Here is a 19572-nt window from a genome sequence, read left to right as displayed (position 1 = left end):
AAGTGCTAAAGTTTCAATCCCTTCCCATAAGTGGATACTGAAATACCAGCTTACATACAAAAACTTAACCAAAAACTGCTAAGTCGATAAAAGGGGCATAATTTTGAAAAAAAATGCAAAGTAGAGTTAAGGGACCTACACAGTGCATGTCAGATCATGACAGTGAACAAGTGTGTGAAGTTTCAATCCATTCCCACAACTGGTTACTGAGATACCAGCTTACATACAAAACCTTAACCAAGAATTTCTGACTTGTTCAAAGTCGAAAAGGGGACATAATTTTGTAAAAATGCAAAATAGAGTTATGGAACCTGTGCAATGTAGGTAAGTTTATCACAGTGAATAAGTGTGTGAAGTTTCAATCCATTCCCACAACTGGTTACTGAGATACCAGCTTACATACAAATCCTTAACCAATAATTTCTAACTTGTTCAAAAATACTGCAAAACAGTTACTGTTACTGTTTGTGATACTGGTATTTCATTTAAAGGTTAAACCATTGTGAATTCAAAGATTTCACCAAATATTTGTGAATATACATGTTATATCAAAATGCATTTTTGTGAAACACTGCTAATTCAATACTTAGGAAAAACTGAAACAGGACAAACCAAGGCAAATTTGAAAGACAAAGTTTGAGCAAATTTAAAATGCTTCAAAATATCTTACCATTGTATCCCTGCAACACTATATAGGGTACTGTCAAGTTTCCAAACTCAGAGACACAGGACATGTTCAGTGCTGTAGTATCCTTTTTTCCAGAACCCCTGTTCAAATGAATTGAAGTAGAATTACATAACAACTCCTGTTTAAGAGGACTGTTCACATATACTTCAGAATCACCTTTATTCAAAGGTGATGGATTTTTATGGATTTTGAGGTTGTGCTAAAAAAGAAACACAATATGCAATGTCCATTGATCATATCTCGGAAACTTATGATCCTACTATTAGTCCAAATTTTGAAAATTAAGCTCACTGAATTAAATCACATCACAGTATTGCACAAGAGTTTTTTTTTCCAAAATCCATCATATATTAAATGTATATGCCTGTATATGTTAGGATTTTTTTTTTGCCTAGATCGCTGACCTGAATTTCAGAGTTTGAAGAAACAAGATAGTGTGCAACTTCTGAAGAGGACATAAATATGCCCTAAGTATCATTAGTTTCCAAGGCAGTATAAGTTAATTACACAAGTTAATGTGACAGATGACTAACAATTCAAACATTACATGGTTCTTACATCTTTAAAATTGGATCAGAAAAGCACACACAGACAACTGGAATAGGCTGAGGATATTTAGGCAGGTCTCCTTATAATGGTTCTATTTTAACTAGCAGCTCTTAGAATGGACAAAATGTCCCAATTTGCGTAAAACAAGGTGAGGACATTATAGTGATGCTACAGACAAAGCTTGATTAAATATGCATCCAGCTGTTCATGAGAAGAAGTTATTTAAAGGTATTTCTATATTTTTAGCTCTAGTGACCCTAACACGAGACTGAGTGCAATCATCTGAATATGTTTGGGAGAGGACCTTACAATGATGCTGCAGACCAAGTTTGGTGACCGCTTAAATGCAACTTTCAGACATAAATGGAAATGTTTATTGCTTTCATACCAGTTTTAACTTGTAATTCTCTATAAAAATAAATCATCTCAACTGACCAACTAACTTTAAGACTAATTTCTTAAGTGAAAATGTCTGAAAGGAAGTTTGGCTTGAACAGAGACTCACAATCTTCAGAAATGTAATCATGAGCTTTCATGACAGAACAAACAGACTTTGTAAGATGTTGAAAAAGTTAAATATGGATGTTTTCAATCTAGATTACCCTGCACAAGACAGAAAATGGTCCAGATAATCTGCAAGTCGGAAAATTTGCCATTTATCATAGGCAACTTCATCAAGCTTAGTTCCGTTGTTCTGAAAGTACTGCATCACACTCTCTGTCACACATTCTCCATTGTACTTCATACATATATCATCCAAGGTCACTGTTTCCGATTGACTGTCTGCAGTTATATTTGCCACTCCCTCTTGTAGCTTCAGGACCTGTCATTATAAATTTACATACTTAAATGACCTGAAATTTACTCAGACAAGACTGCACCTGTAAATATTGAAATATCTGTACTGTACAGTACAGGTTGTTTTAAAACTTAAAAGAAAACTTTGGCAATCACGTCTTGCAATTATCTGAAAAGGTTCTGCTTAACAAAGAATGGTGAATTTGGTGAGAAGTTATACCACCATAAAGGGACTAACACATATTTTAGGCTAAAAATTAATTTCCCTCAAAAATCCATAAAAAATGAGTTCTCTGAAAGTAACTAGTGGAACAAACTTACTGATAACAGATTTTTGTTAGGTATTTTTTTATAAATATTGTGCAGAGTAAATGTTCATAGTGAAATGTTGCAACGCTTTTGAAACAATGCAGAAAATTTACATTCTTCTTGCATTCTCACCAATATCTTACTTTTATTTTCACCCACTTTTATCATTTTTCAGTGTCATATATACATTCTATGCCAAACTTGGTGGAAAATGAACGTTAAAAAATTTCACCCAAACTGAGGGCGTGTAGCTTTAATCCTACAAAACAAGGGAAAGAGTTATACCCCTTTAATTATACCAACAGGTGATAAAACTGAAACAAGACACTTTTGAAATATATGACAAGGTTTCCTCAAACCTTTGGACACAGCAGGTTAATCATAGGTGTATGCCTTAGTCAAAAACTGATAACAGAAAATTTCATTTCATTGCCTTTATTGACATATATCTTTCTGTAGTAACAAGCTCTATGACAAAAGAACTTTCCAAAAGTAAGTACTAAGTTTATATATCTTCTGAGTATAATAATAATAATACAAACTTCTAATAGATTTACTTATGCTCATAAGTTCAGCAAATAATTTATGGCAAAATATACTTATGATTTAGATTTCTCGAAGAAATACCTGAGCATACAAAAACAGATTGTTTGACATACCTGTTTGAGAAAGTTCTTATCGAAGAGTGAGGTAAAGTTGATAGACAAAACTGATGGTGGTGGCATACTGTGAATAACAAGAGCTTTGCTGTCTGCACGTTCTATAACAATTTCTGCAGTTCTGTAGTTATCTTTCCTGGAATTATTCAGAAAAAAATGGCACTGAAAGTTTAGGCTTTAAACAGCAATAGAAATATGAACACAATTTTACAGGGTACAAAATACTATTATACCAGTTAGGCTTAACCTGACTTTTAAAAACTTTAGGATTTACATGTAAAGACATACATATATACATAGTCAGCAGACAGAAACTCCTAAATTGGCTGCAGTTCATTGAATGAAAAGAAAAACTAGGTAGTGTGCCTGATACTTAGTTTGTCTGATATGGATACTCAGTTTGTCTGATACGGATACTTAGTTTGTCTGATATGGATATTTAGTTTGTCTGATATGGATACTTAGTTTGTCTGATATGAAGATATTACATGTTTTCAAGGAAACAACAATCTTAAAGATACTTTCGTCTAACTCATGTATATAACTGGCATGACCTTAAGGATGATAAAATTGTGATTTTCTAAACAGATTTAACAAATTAAACAGCTACCCGAACATGGATTCAAAGAATTTTTTCCGTGTATCAGCATTTGGTTTGGGTATCGGGGGACAGGTCTCAGCAGCACAGTCTTTACAGCCACATTTCTCTGTTCCTGAAATATCAGAACATGTTCTGTCAAACATTTTTTAAACAACAGCTCATCTGAAGATTCTTGTCTATTTCTCCAACAGAACCTTATCAACAATCACTTCAGAAAGTCAAACAGCCAATAATAAGATATGAATTCATAATTTCAAATTCTTAAAGATCACTCGAGAATGGTTCAAATAAGCTAGAAGCTTTCGTAACAATCCAGCTAAAATAAATGTCTTAACTCAAGATATGTAACTTTCAAAAGTACTCAGATTTCGGATGATTTAAAACACTGAAAACCTTAATCAGAAAATATGACTGTAAATATAAGAAACCTAAATCACAGTTTGAAAGATCTCCATTTTGGTATAAAATAATTCTGTCATTTTTAAAGAAAGCAGGAAGCCTTTAACCCTTACCCTTCTATATTTCTAGAATGAACTTGAATGTCCATTTTTCAATTTGGACAGTACCATTAACTGTTAAAAGGGGTGCTTACCAAAAAGATATTGACTGAATGTCAAACAGTACAGATTCTGATCAGTCAGATCAGACTGCACATATATACAGGCTGATCATGATCTACACTGGTCGCAAAGACAGATTCAGTTGTGTCCAGCATGATAACGGTTAATTTAAAAGTTAATTTTATTCATTATAAATGTAAGTTTCAACACTGAGATTTTCAAAGACTTAGCACCATCTAAAGTTTGAATTTTTTTTTATGCTACTCACTTTTTATATAGCAAAAAAATTCATTGTATATGTATATAACTTCAGATAAACATGACACAAACACTGTCTTTATGACTAACATTAACCTTTAGCCTGCTAGCGACAAGTGATTCTGCCTTTGCGACCAGTGTAGACCATAATGGGCCCGCACATCCTTGCAGGCTGATCATAGTCTGCACTGTTCGCTATTCAGTCAGTAAATTTTCAATGAACCCCCCTTTGAATAATAAGTGGTACTGCCCAAATTGAATGATGGACTGGTATACTTTAGAAATTTAGCAGGGTAAAGGTTAATGTTAACAGACCGGATGACTTACCGATTTTGCTACTGCTACCTGTAACTGTCTCGTTACATTTCTTGTTGGTTTTATTGAAAGGATGCAGTATCTGTCCATCTGGTGCATGCCACGGTGTATTGCTTGCAATATAATTTATAGAGAAAGGTGCCCGTCCATTTCCTGTATTTCCCATATAGTTTAACCAGACCAGGGGAGTGCACTGTGATGCCAGACGCCCGCAAAACACTGACAATGCTTTATCATTTGTGCTTGGCATCTGAACTTCCTTACAAGAATCAAACAAATCCTGCATGTATTTATCGGTGATTACTACATCTATGCCACCAATTCCAGCACTCGATGGGTCAGGTTTTCGAGACTTTGGGTCCTCTCGCATAAATCTGCTCTGTTGCGGAGAACAGGTTGTCTGACAGATTGAGTTAAGGAAATTGAAGAAGCATGCGGGACATCTAGATAACAACTGTTCAGGAAGGGCAAGGTTACCCTCAAATGAACGTAGTTGATCTCCAGAACAACAAGTGTAAGTATTATCATCACCTGAAAATAAACAACTATTTTCTATGACTGGAAATTATCAGCTAGTATCGATAAAAAATTAACTAATACATCAACTACGACTGTTAAACTTAAAGGCATTGATGTCCAGATTTTGGCTAAAATGATCTTCCTTTAGAATTGAAGTTTGAATTATATTATATTATGTTATATTATGTTATATAATAAGTATATTATGAACATAAGAATATGAGTTTTTGTTTCTAAACTATCTTAAAAATGGCAAATCAAGAAAAAAAGATGCCCGATTCAGAAAAAAAAACCTCAGGGCCACCACAGCAATAAAAACTCTCCCACTGTTTTTACCAACACACCACAGAATAATATTTTTAATTATCTGTGGCTGTTAATTATAGATACGGTATTTATAATTAAGGCAGTTTACCCTGAGTAAAGAGTAACAAACGCTTTTCAATTTTCAATGTAAAAATTAATAAAAACAACTAAATCTCATGTGTTTCCAAAACATATAGTCTGTCAGTAATTATTAAATTAAGTTTTAAAACTTTCTTAAGAAATATAGCATTAATTTCCTGATACCTGAAAATTTACCCTCTTTTATGTTGTCATACAATCTGGAGGCAAGTGCCTTTAACCCCAAGAATAAATGCCCCCTGGAGCATATGATTATTATCATTTGAAACAGACTATTGCCTAACACTAAGCATCCCCTACCAGTACTTGTTAGAGATTTATTCTTGACAGTTGAACAGTTGTACTGATATGCAATTTGAAAACAGACAATATTTTAAGACTCTCTGTTGCCAACACAACCACGTTTTTTGCAACATTTTTGCCAATAAAAAATGGTCTAATGACTGCAACTCTACTTAATAATAGCTTTACATATAAAATAATAAAAGTTTTAGAAAATTTTCTTGCTTGAAACTTGAAAAAGGGACATCATTTAAACTTTGTAAACTCTAAGTAGGAAATATGGAGCTTAGATCAGGAAGGTAATTTCATGATGTCAAAGATTTATGAATAGTCTGAAGGTGTTCAATTAAATTAAAAACCTTTCATCAAAATTTCTAAATGAAAAAGGTATAATTTTGACAAAATGTAAGCCAAGAGGTATTAAACTTGTTCTGTGTGGTCATCTCATGTGTAGAATATGAAAACATTTGGTCAAGACAAAACCTTTGACCCCTTATTGTGACATTGACCTTTGAGATAGGGACCAATGTTCTGTGGCAATATTTTCACTTAAGGTAATTATTTCTGCCAAATAAAACAAAGATTGCTCAACAAATCACAAATCTTTCTCTTGGTATTCTTTGTAAAGCAGCAGTTCATTTAAACTGTCTTCCAAATAATGGTTAATACGTATTAAACATGAATTGTATGACATTTGACCTTTTTATTCAAAAGCTGTTCCTTTAAAAGACAGAAAACAAAGCCATGTGCTCACAGCTTTTTGAGAGATAAGTGTGATGAGATGATTTTGACAATATTCTTGGATTATAACGTTTGAAAATTTTTGTCTCACCATGATACAGGTTAGGGCAGTAAGATTTCAGTATTCGTAGTCCATTCGGATCTGTCAGTTTTGGTGGAGTCCTAGTTGTACTATTTGCAGGACAGTTCAGTTTGCCCTGATTATACCCCTGTCCACATTCTCCATACCAAACACAGTGTCCTGTATCCGTTAAAGTTTCCGCAGTGGTCACAGGATCTGATTCTACCAGGAAAGCCTAAAATGAAAGAAATTCGCATTAATTATCTGTAAGCGCCAAAATTTTGAAAAAATCAAAAAAATCATTTTGACCCAAGGGGCATAACTTGGTAGGGAACCACTAGATCAGATGCAACATACCAAACGTCTATGTTCTGGGTTTTGCTGCTAAGACAAGTTTTTCCTAAAAAAGTCTATAAAAAGAAGTGACCCCCTGGGTGGGACAATTTTAACACCAGAGTCATGACTCAACAAACTTTGTAAAGGACTATTACACAAACTGATTAAGTCCAAATATCTAAGCTCAAGGGCTTGAGGTTTTAGACAAGAAAATTGCATAAGTTTTTCCTATTTAAGTCAATAATGTAAAACAAGTGAACCTAACCGAAGGGCATGATCTGAACAAATTTGGTGGAGAAGTACTAAACATAGCAACATATCAAATATGTAAGATCTGGGCCTTGTGGTTCTTAACATGCTTAAGAGGAAGATTTCTAAGTTTTTCTTTTTTGTAGCCACGGCAACCAGAACTCGCATGGAATTCTTTGAAAAATTATGGTAAAAGACTATTCAAGGAATATCAAAGCCAGGTTTCATCAATTTTCACCAAAGTGTCAGAGGAGATCTGGTTTGAAGTAAAGTGAGAATGAATAGACATAGACAAAATATGACGGACAGTGAATAACCACAACTGCTCAACCCAAGCGCTTTGTGCTTTAGGTAACCTGAAACAAAACCAGTCATTACCAAGTCACAACAGGAAAAAGAGCTATAAAGAGACATGATGTATGAATGTCTCATTTGGTACAAATTTATCACCAAAACATTGTGAGTTTAAACCCTACTCCTGGGATCAGGACAGCATTTTTCAAGAGAGGCTGTCACATAAATCTACTTCAAACAGACTATAAACTAAAGGTAGGGGACCCAAACTGACAATTGGAAAATTCCATCTGATTGTTTATGTTAATTTCTCCACTGTGATTCAGTAAAAAACATGAAGAGTTTGAAGAAAGGGTCTAACCTATACATCAGTGTGCTGTGTAATTTATCAATTTAAATAGGTGTACAATCTATGATGATTTGATTATCAGTGGTATGTGGGTGGTTTGGTAGGTGGGGATATCAACCACTACTTGTCCATGCTTATAATAGTCCTATGATAAAAGCTTAAAAAAAATAAGAACTGCAATATCACAACAGAATAAATAAAGCTTCTGACAGATAAATCATGAAATAAAAATGGCAGTGAAATATTAAACATTCTTACATGGCCTGATTAGATTGCCAGTTAAACAAAGTAGAAGGTCAAGCTATTTATATTTTGTGATAAACAACATTTAAAGCACAGACGGGTAAGAGTGCATTATTACGTAAAAGGGCTGCATGACGTCCGGTTCATTACTACTTCCAGGATAAATGAAGTCCAGCAATATTTCAATGAGCATGTAAGAATGAAAACAATTTATATAAAGAGTTTAAGGTTCAATTCCTCCACACCTGAACCCTGACCTGTGATAGATCAGGCGACAAATCACAAGGCCTTAATAATTTGATAAGTATATAGATTGCACACCATGTATGAAATACCATTTAGCTATGAGATCTTGACCCGTCCGAGTGATAAATTTACTAATATGCTGCTTACCTAATACATACATCCCACTCAACTACAACTCACAGGAGCTTGAGGTCAGGAGCGCAGATTTTTCGGCCTTGTCCAGCCTTTACATACTGACGCAGCTTACGCCCTGTATTGACGCAGTTCACGGCCTTTTCGAATATGATCCAAAGTTTTTAAAAGTTGAAATTATTGAAACTTTGTATCATATTCGTAAAGGCTGTAAGCTCCTTCAATATATAAGATTGGACAAGGCCAAAAAATCTGCGTTCCTGACCTCGAGCTCCTGTGCTACAACTGTGGAAACATAAAATGAGCACTATCAATATAAATACTTTCAAAAGGTGGATTCACAACAACATTGTAATAATATTTCAAGAAGATAAAACCCAACCAAGCACAACAAATGTATTGACAGAATCCATTGGATTGAGCCTGTTCAGGACAGTTAAATGAAATGTGCAACACCTCATGTCCCATCAAATCGGAAATCTACAGCTGAAGTCTACTATAAAACAAAAACAAGAGCTGTCACAGGAGACAGCGCGCTCGACTATTTCGATGCTGGATAGTGAGACTGGGCACATCTGAGGAAACTAGAGCTGTCACTGGAGTGTATAATGACTCCAATTGTGGATGAAGATATTGCACAATAGCCTGAGTCTATGTCAAAAATATCAACTTAAAGTAATAAGAGAGGTAAAGATAAAATGTATCAAAACACTATATAAGTATATCCTAAGCAAAAAGGGGCATAATTCATTAAATATTGGTGCCAGAGTTATGCAGCTTGTGTCATATAGTGTGGGTGGTGATGTTGAACAACTATTTTAAGTTTGAATCAAATCCATTTGGTAATAACAGAGACAGAGTGAAAGTGCATCAAAACTTTAACCTAAAATTCTAAGTAAAAAGGGGGAATAATTAATGAAAAAAGGTGCCAGAGTTATGCACCTTGCGTCATATGGTGTGGGTGATGATGTTGAACAACTATTTTAAGTTTGAATCAAATCCATTCAGTAATAACAGAGACAGAGTGAAAGTGCATCAAAACTTTAACCTAAAATTCTAAGTAAAAAGGGGAAATAATTCATGAAAAACTGGTCCCAGAGTTATGCATCATGTGTCATATGATAAGGGTAATGATGTTGAACAATTGTTTAAGTTTGAATCAGATCCATTCAGTAATAACAGAGATAGAGTGAAAGTGCATTAAACTTTAACCTGAAATTCTAAGTAAAAAGGGGAATAATTCATGAAAAATTGTGCCAGAGTTATGCATCTTGTGTCATATGATGTGGGTGATGATGCTGAACAACTATTTTAAGTTTGAATCAAATCCATTCAGTAATAACAGAGGTAGAGTGAAAGTGCACCAAAACTTTCACCTGAAATTCTAAGTAAAAAGGGGGAATAATTCATGAAATATTGGTGCCAGAGTTATGGCCCTTATGTCAGATGATGTGGATGATGATGAGGAATAAGTATTTCAAGTTTGAATCAAATCCATCAAGTAATTACAGAGATAAGTTGAAAAAAGAGAAAGTGCACCCAAACTTTAACCAAGATGGGGACGCGGAAAGACGCCGACGCCGACGCCGGGGCGAGTAGGATAGCTCTCCTTATACTTTGTATAGTCGAGCTAATGAATTAAACTAAAAAATTCCAATAGACATGAAATATCAACAACACCGAGCCTTAAAGGACAGCCTAAGTAAAGGAGGAGGGCAAACTTTTATGACTTCAAGATTGCTACTGTATGCTTTGGACCCTCTTGAACAGGTCAGTGCTGTGAAAATACAACCTGTACGTATACAGTACTATCTATCAGAGATGGTACCTAAAATTTCAAATTATGAGAAACAAGTAAATACTAACGTTGGTTGCTCATATGTAACACTTCACTTAAGTCTTGATTTGATCATTTTGAAGCATGTTGTGTAAGATTTTCTGAAACTTCTTATTTAATTTCCACATAGCCGCTCTTGCAGATAGTCCTACCTATTATTTTTGTCAAAGATCAATATTTAATCCCCAATTATACCTGTATTATTGCGACATATCTCGATGCAAAAAAATCAAATACATGCTTTAACTTAACCTTAGCTAAGGGAGAAGTGACTTCTCTCTAAAATCTAAGCCCAGCTTAATCCCTGTTAAGTTTAATACAATAAATTCAGATCTGAAATTAAGATGTAGTGTAATGTTATTTGTACCATATCACACATCATAATTATATAAAAATATGAAAAAACTACTGTTTACCATGAAATTTAACATTACAATGAAATGACATTATCACTAAGTTTTTAACCATACAGTTACTTCATTGTTATACAGGCAAACAGGTAAATGCAGGGTAGGAGTATTATCATTTGTGCCTCTGACTGATCTTAAGTATTAAGTCTAGTATTCTGCCCCAGGGACTTTTGAACAAATATCATTACACGTGCAAGGAAAACTGCCAAGATTTAAAGAAACTGTCTTAAAATACATATTAAAACATAAACAATGTTGCAACAACAAAAAAATGTCAAAAGCAGGAAGTTTGAAAGTTAGGTGAAGCATGATAAACAGAAAACTGTTTTTATAGTTAACTTAGTTCAATATATAAATAAAACATCATCATGGTAGCAATGCATGGGCTTATGAAATTTATGTATCAAAGTGACGTTATGAAACAGATAATGGCTTTATGCGCATTTAAAACGGTTATTTCTGACTAAAACAAATTCAAAGCAAACAAAATTTAAATGATCCAATGTAAATATATTTCTTCCTATAAGGTTATCTTTTGTACAGCACTTAATGATACCAAAATACTACTACCTTGAGCTAACAAAATTTACTTGATTTCCCACCTCCAGATGGTACCACAACAAAAAAAAAAGATTTTTTTCAGATATCAGAAAATTATTGCTATATTTTTATAGTCATTTGGGTAGAGAACACCAACTGTTTTCCCATAGACTTCCATTATAACATTATGGCGTGTACGGCCTTCCATACATCGAAACATGTATATCCAATCACATTTCTTTCAAGAACTATCTTAGTTCCACCAAAATATCGGACGAAAAACATATGAATAGTGATACTTTATTTAAGTAATTTTCGTGTGAATGAGATGACCCCCTGTTTACATCGTTGTCATGGCGGGAGAAATTCATTTGATGACACTTTTTTTCAATACACATAAAATGTAGCAAATTTTGTCAAAATGTATAATGAAATACTGTAAATGCAGTAAAAATATTCCATTTTGAAAAAAATAATCACTTCTTGGGATTGTTTACATGACTGACCAATCAGAACGCACAGATGCTACCTTATTCCCAGGTATACACTTACCTCATTCTCAGTAAGTACCCTGTACTTTTTTGAATTGGTGGTCTCTGACCATTTAGAGGGCCTTGAAACTTTAGAGGGCCTTGAAACTCAGTTACTCACTGATTGACAGATTAATACCGGTAATTATGGAAACACATATATTTCAACTTTACATTTCCTAGGATCACCTCAAATTAGTTTGACTAGATTGATCTGTAAGTACATTAGTTTCCAAAAATATGTTATCAAAGATTAATATGGCTATTTTACAGTTTTTTCCCCACTATCTTTTCAATACCTGCAATTTATTAACACCTTTGTGCAAGACAGAAATTTCTTATCTGTATTTTCAATTATGTTCATAGCAATAAATAAATAAACATTGCCGTAATCAATTTCTGACCTTCGAAAATAAGCAAAACCAACTGACATTTAAGGAATCTCTGCGCTTGCTTTTCCCCATGCAAGAGAACTCGGTCACCTTTTACTTATCTATTCAAACTAACAATTTTGTCGGTCAGTCTAGTCACTTCAAAACAAATCTGAATTTCAAATAATGTTACAATTCATAGCAGAGACGTCAGCAAACTTTCTTTAATAATGTATCACTTGTAAAAAAAACAAGAGCACCGCCTTGCGGGTGCTGACGCTCATCTGATTTTTTTTTGTGTAATAGAAATATTGTCCTACCCATGATTTTCTAAGTCTAAAAAGGGGCATCATTCTTGCAAAAAGCAGGATAGAGTTATGTTTCTTGATGTTCAGTGTCCACATATGATGGTGAAAAACTGTTGCAAATTTTAAAGCAATAGGTTTGATAGTTTATGAGAAAAGTGGACTTAAACATAATACTCAAGCAAGAAAATGATTTTCTAAGTCCAAAAGGGGCAATAATTATTGCAAAAAGCAGGATGGAGTTATGTTGCTTGCTGTACAGGGTCAGCTTATGATGGTGAACAAGTGTTGCAAGTTTCAAAGCAATAGCTTTGATAGTTTAAGAGAAAAAGTTGACCTAAACATAAAACTTAACCAAGAAATCTGATATTTTCTAAGTCCAAAAGGGGCCATAAATCTTGCAAAAAGCAGGAGGGAGTTATGTTTCTTGCTGTACAGGGTCAACTTATGATGGTGAACAAGTGTTGCAAGTTTTAAAGCAATAGCTTTGACAGTTTAGGAGAAAAGCTGACCTAAACATAAAACTTAACCAAGAAAACTGATTTTCTAAGTCCAAAAGGGGCAATAATTCTTGCAAAAAGCAAGATGGAATTATGTTTCTTGATGTACAGGGTCTGCTTATGATGGTGAACAAGTATTCCAAGTTTCAAAGCAATAGCTTTGATAGTTTAGGAGAAAAGTTGACCTAAACATAAAACTTAACCAAGAAATCTGATATTTTCTAAGTACAAAAGGGGCCATAAATCTTGCAAAAATCAAGATGGAGTTATGTTTCTTGCTATACAGGGTCAGCTTATGATGGTGAACAAGTATTCCAAGTTTCAAAGCAATAGCTTTGATAGTTTAGGAGAAAAGCTGACCTAAACATAAAACTTAACCAGGCAACGCCGACGCAGACGCCGACGCCGACAACCGCTCAAGTGATGACAATAACTCATCATTTTTTTTCAAAAAATCAGATGAGCTAAAAATGCCCTTTTATTCTTTAATTAGATACATCATAAGTATTAAAAGTTTAACTTAAAAACTAATAAATCTTCTTCAAAAATATATACACATCAATTAATGTTCAGTCAAAGTAATGTAAACATTTTTTATCATATAAAACAGCGTAGAACAATGTCACTCACTTTGTCCTTTTAGAAAATTAAAAGTTAAACAATAGCTGAAAGGGGTGAAAGATAAAGCTATTTAAACAAGTTAACCAAATATGAACCCTGATTAGCATGAGTGTCATCCCTTAACTTCAAAATCAACTTCATGAATGATCATAACAATATTGACGCGATAAGATACACACTTATCTATATCTTACGATACATGTTATAAATTGTGAACCTATAACCAGATCACCTCACATGAAGTTCCTTAACATGCAACAACAGACATTAGAGCTACATGTATTATTGTGAACCCACTGCAAAATCACCTCATGCCGTTAAATGTGCGTCGAAAGTAAAATCATACGATAAACACATATCATACGATATAAAAGTAACCGATCCATTAATTAAGTTCAATTTTTTTATTCATTTTTAAAAAATAACCTTTCCTATAAAATTGGAATGTTTGCTGTTCCTTTTTTACATAATTGTACTATTAACAGATTCTGCTCTATATACACTTAATTAGGCAGAAACCAAACTAAATAATTCATCCTGCAGAATGTTGTATATATGAAAAGTCATTTTTTTAATTTCTGGGACTCTTTCATTAGAAATAGGGTGGACAAAAATAGTTATTTCCATTCAGGGGACCTGATTATCTCACTGGCAAAAATGGTGTACTTAATTAAATAATTAGAAGTGTCTTAACCCTTATCATGCTTGACACGATTGATTCTGTCTTTGCGACCAGTGTAGATCATGATCAGCTTGCACATCCATGCAGTCTGATCATGATCTGCACTGTTCGCCATTCAGTCAGTATCTTTTTGGTAAGCGCCCCTTTTAACAGTTAATGGTACTGTCCAAACTGAAAGATGGACAAGTTCATTATAGAAATTTAGCAGGGTAAGGGTTAAACTTGATTATGATTCCCTCTACAGATTTGGGGTAGGGGCTAGAAGATCAGCGGACAAAAAAAAGAAACAGCCCTAATTGAAGTATGTTTAACATCATATGATTTTACCACATGATCAACAATTGGGAAAGTGAAATATCTTATAAATCTAATTATTGTTCCATAAGCCAGTAACCCATTGTTTTCAACATATATTATTGCAAACAGTTTCCTGTTGTTCTGTTATAATAACTGTACATTGACCTATGTGGTCTTAAGGAGAAATTTATGACATTATATTGAGAAAGAAAAAAGTTTTTACCACTAAGAGTATTCATTGCGTCCGACTGTACACGAGTCAAGGTCTAATTGTTTGGTAAAAAAACATGTAAAAACAAATTAACTTATATTCTACAGTATCTACAAAAATGTAGTTAACACTGCAAATTTGTGTAATTTAATGAAGAAATCTTGCACTTAATAATTACTTCCTAGTCTATTTATTATATTAGGAAACCAATACATGCAGGTCGAGGCATCAGAATCCCCTTATGTTCATTTTCTTAACACTTCCGGAGACAAACAAGAGCTGTTGGAGGACAGCAATGCTCGATTATTCAACAGCCGCCTTGTCAATTGAATGAAATAAAAATCTAAAAAGGGGGATAATTTTGTAGTAAAAGCAAAATAGAGTTATGGAACCTGTGCAATGTAAGTTCGTTTCTCACAGTGGATAAGCGTGTGAAGTGTCAATCCATTCCCACATGTGATTACTGAGATACCAGCTTAGTAGTACATATAAAAACTTACAATGTAACCAAATCAGGATGCTAACATATAAGCTGATGCACTGGTGTGTCCAATAGCTCTACTTATTCTCTGAATCATGTGAATAGTCGAGCTAAAAACTTTTTCAGGACAATTAAATTAAAACAATTTCTTGCATACATCTTGAAATTGCATTACTGACTGTCCATCTTTTTAATGGGGAAGCAAGACCCCTCAGTTGCCATGAGGGGGTGACTCAAAGTAAAACCTATATGTGTGTGCATAGGACACTATCACTATATGCATATTTTTGAATTGGTTTGAAGGGCCATAACTTTGGTCTAGCAGTGGCTGTGTGAAATCCCAAGTAAAACACCAGGAGCACAACTTCACATGCTAAAAAACAATCTTGTGTTGTTTTTTCTTACTTTTCTGTCTGTTTATCTGTCTATGTTAGTTGTGTGTGTGTGTGTGTGTGTGTGTGTGTGTGTGTGTGTGTGTGTGTGTGTGTGTGTGTGTGTGTGTGTGTGTGTGTGTGTGTGTGTGTGTGTGTGTGTGTGTGTGTGTGTGTGTGTGTGTGTGTGTGTGTGTGTGTGTGTGTGTGTGTGTGTGTGTGTGTGTGTGTGTGTGTGTGTATTTGTCTTTTTTATGTGCGTGTCTGCGACGTAGGAATATTTCTTCTAAACTTTAAGGAACGAATATTCATCCTTGCTCCACCATCCCCCAACATCTGACCCTTTTATCTACCCCTTACCACCCCATTTTTCTGTATTTTGCATATATTTATAATGTACTTGTTGTTGGATTTTTGAAGCAACCCACCTACAATATTTTTCCAAAACAGCTTTGCAAAGCATGGCTCTATTGCTGTGTTTGGGGTGCTCTGTGCTTCCGGGAAATCAACCCAAGTTACCTTTTACCTTTTTTGGATGACTCTAGGTAGGGCTGTCATTGATTGGGTCTTAGGCGTATCGACGATACCGATATATCAGAAGACAAATATCGACGATACATCGATATATTGGTTATTAAGTTAGATTAACGACCTATTTGTTCATATGCTTACTATATACCTTCCTGTAAATGCTATTTTAAGTTTTATTGCCTACTTTCCATATTTCTGTTTGATTGTGTTGTATTTGTATTTATGAAATAAAAGAAATACATAAAAATTAATAACATCTTTCATTTTTATTTTGCCTTCACTCCTTTTTTGCATTTATCCAAATTTACAACTTTGTGAACTTTAGTTGTTTTTTAGGGTCTGAGTGCTTATTTGGTAGTTTTTTCTCTCTGTAAAATATCGATTTTTGAAAATGGGAATCGATAATCGATCGACAAAAAAATATCGTTGATACATCGATATCGTTTCTATCGATGACAGCCCTAACTCTAGGTCAAATACTTTTTGAGATAGGAGGGCAACTCTTAAAAATTATAAAAACTTCTTGCATAGAAAATCTCTCTGAAGTGATAGTCAAAGTACCAACTTTAATAATTTATTGATTACTAACCTTTTTTCTGATATAACTTATACTGACTTGTACTGACAATCTGCTCTTACAGTAAATGAACATATTTTAAGCTTTGTTTTATTTCATCATCTAAAAGATTTGTTCTGAAATTTGTGAATCTGCAAAATTTACTCTTAATAAAAAACTATCAAGGATATTTTAATTTAAGCAAGCATGTGACTCAGGGCCGTAGGAACTGGGGGGCCAGGGGGGGGGGGGCCGTGCCAGGCCCGGCCCCCCAATTATTTGACCGATTATGGTAATTATCTTAGCAATTAATTATTTTTTGACAGTGAGTCCATTTTAGCTGTGACCTGTCACCAGACATGCAGTTTTATAATTGTATTGTTAACCTTATTAGTGTCAAATCAAAACAGAAAACATGTAAAAATGAAAAAAAAAGCCTTAAAAAGTGTTTCTTTGTCGGACCCCAGCCCGAGCAAAAGGTGAGGGGTTGGTTTTATACTATACTCATTATACTGTATTCATTTGAAAATGTCAAAACGTGGGGTATATTGTAAGAAAAACTGCAGTGGTAAAAGTGTTCTTAAATGCTCCCAGATATTCATTTAAGATTGAGACAGGCACAAGAAGTGGTACGCATAGCTGGGAAACATGAAAATGATCCACTGTATGATGACTTTACACATTTTTTAGGAAATACTAGAGTAGCTGGAAAATTACATACAACCTTTCAGCTTTTAATGTCCAGATTTAGTGAGTCCAGAACAAATTTTTATTTAGAAAATATTGAAAAGGAATTCAAATAATTACAAGAGACCTTATTGGCTTATGCAGAACACCTGGAAAACTCAATTTAGAAGAACTGAAGAATACCAAGGAAACACAGGAGAAGAACATTAAGGAACTGTTGAACACCTATAAAGGAGACACACTTGTATTTACAGATGGATCAGCAATGGGAAATCCAGGACGAACAGGTGCAGGGGCAGTCATTTTCTTTGATGGACCAAACTGTGATCCAATTATGTTGAAAAAACCTATTACAGAGCTCCAGATAAGCTGCGTATTTGCGTATTTACGCAATTAAAATTGTAGAAAACCCAACTGATTTCATACAGTGTGCGTACTGAAACGCAATTAAAATTCCTAATACCCAATTCGTAAAAAATAGCTTGCGTATCGCATTTTCCTTATAACTAGAACGGGTACGAGACTTTAACGCTAGATTTGACTGACTGGTTATACGTTACTGCAGAACAGGTTGCAATTTATCTGAAAAATAACAGTACCATTCAGTCGGCTGATCGGTGTAATTTGGACGCTTTGTAAACAATATAACGCCGATAAAATGTAAAGAGGTTGCAGGAAAAAACATTGTTGCAGCACAAACAAACAAATTAGTGGGATATTTTGCTGTTCAACAATGACAGTTATCTGTTTGTGACGATGTAGTGTCACCAATACTGGATGACATCTTTTGGGAGAATGCATATTGCGGTGACCACATCGTTCGGGATATTGTGGATGAACTGATCTCAGACTGCATTAAAAGTGAAAAAGAATTTTAGAAAACAACAGTATGAAACATTCATTACAATTATAAATACATTTTTGTATTAAACATTGAAGGGTGCCATTAAAATACTTAGTCAGTCCTGTTTAATGATATATACCATGTATACTGTAAGCAAAAAAATACTCAATTTGTTAGTGCGAGATTGGTAAAATACCCAATTGGTTTTAGCAAATACCCAATTACTTCTGAAAAGGCTGGGTAATGATATTATTTTTACCCAATTCAAATTTCCAATACCCAATTCAGACAAAAAGTGATGGGTAAATACCCAATTGCACCAAAAGCTTATCTGGAGCTCTGCCTATTAGTAAGGCCAGCAATAACTTTCATGGAGAGCTGATGGGCTTGCAGTTAGCACTTGATTTTATCCAGAATGTAAATACATTGGAAAGAAAGCCAATCCATATATTCACAGACTGTCAAGCAGCTTACATCAGTTTTTGGTTCAGTTATTCCAACATGCAAGTTACTCTTACACTTAGTATATTAAGGGAAATAACTTCAAAAATTAGAGAGAGAGGTTATGAGCTCATTGCACACTTGATTCCTGGACATATGGGTATAAAGGGGAATGAATTGGCTGACAAAATGGCAAAAGAAGCAGTTATAGATACAAAGGTGTTGGAGGAAGAAATTGGTGGGCTTATTGACAAGAATAAGGCAGTTAACAACATGAAGGAAAGAGCTAAAGAGAAATAGCAGAGACAGCATGATATGGATTTAGATACCATCAGAACAAGTGACCTCTTTGAAAGAGTAGGAATGAGGAATTGTACATCAGATGTGGACAGACAGACATTCACTACTTTTAATAGGTTGATCAGTGGTCACTGCAGGCTGAATGCTCACTTGGCTAAATTTGATGAGAAGATATCAGAAGAGTGTGATAACTGTAAATGCAGAGAAGACATTGATCACTACCTGTACCACTGTACGCATTATGACTCGCAAAGAAAGATTATGGAGAAAGTTATTGAAGACTCTCTCAGATCTGAAAACAACATAGGCGTCACAGATCAAAGTTTATTGCTAGGGGACCGGGAAGTGAGCAAAAGTGTGCGATCAGTAATAACTACAGCAGTCCTAGACTACATAAGAGACACGGGGAAATTTCAGTAGGTGATTATACACGATCCACACCACACAATTGTTTTTAATGAAC

At 34.4% G+C, this 19572-nt stretch overlaps 1 protein-coding gene across 1 annotated transcript in view; it reads right to left on the bottom strand.

Annotated features, from left to right (window-relative positions):
• The window catches only part of LOC123540402 (NPC intracellular cholesterol transporter 1-like), a 48906-nt gene that overhangs the window by 28161 nt on the left and 1173 nt on the right, over nt 1-19572 (bottom strand). Inside the window, exons 2-7 of the mRNA XM_053527072.1 lie at nt 6776-6980; nt 4750-5268; nt 3614-3716; nt 3004-3139; nt 1840-2060; nt 671-768 (exon numbers count right to left, since the gene is read on the bottom strand). Of these exons, the coding sequence (XP_053383047.1) occupies nt 671-768; nt 1840-2060; nt 3004-3139; nt 3614-3716; nt 4750-5268; nt 6776-6980 (1282 nt within the window). The remainder of the gene's footprint in view (nt 1-670; nt 769-1839; nt 2061-3003; nt 3140-3613; nt 3717-4749; nt 5269-6775; nt 6981-19572) is intronic.

The sequence above is a fragment of the Mercenaria mercenaria genome, chromosome 16 (assembly GCF_021730395.1).
Source record: "Mercenaria mercenaria strain notata chromosome 16, MADL_Memer_1, whole genome shotgun sequence".
NCBI lineage: Eukaryota > Metazoa > Mollusca > Bivalvia > Venerida > Veneridae > Mercenaria > Mercenaria mercenaria.
Note: the sequence above shows the minus strand (reverse complement) of the source record. Positions and strands in the feature narration are given on the sequence as shown.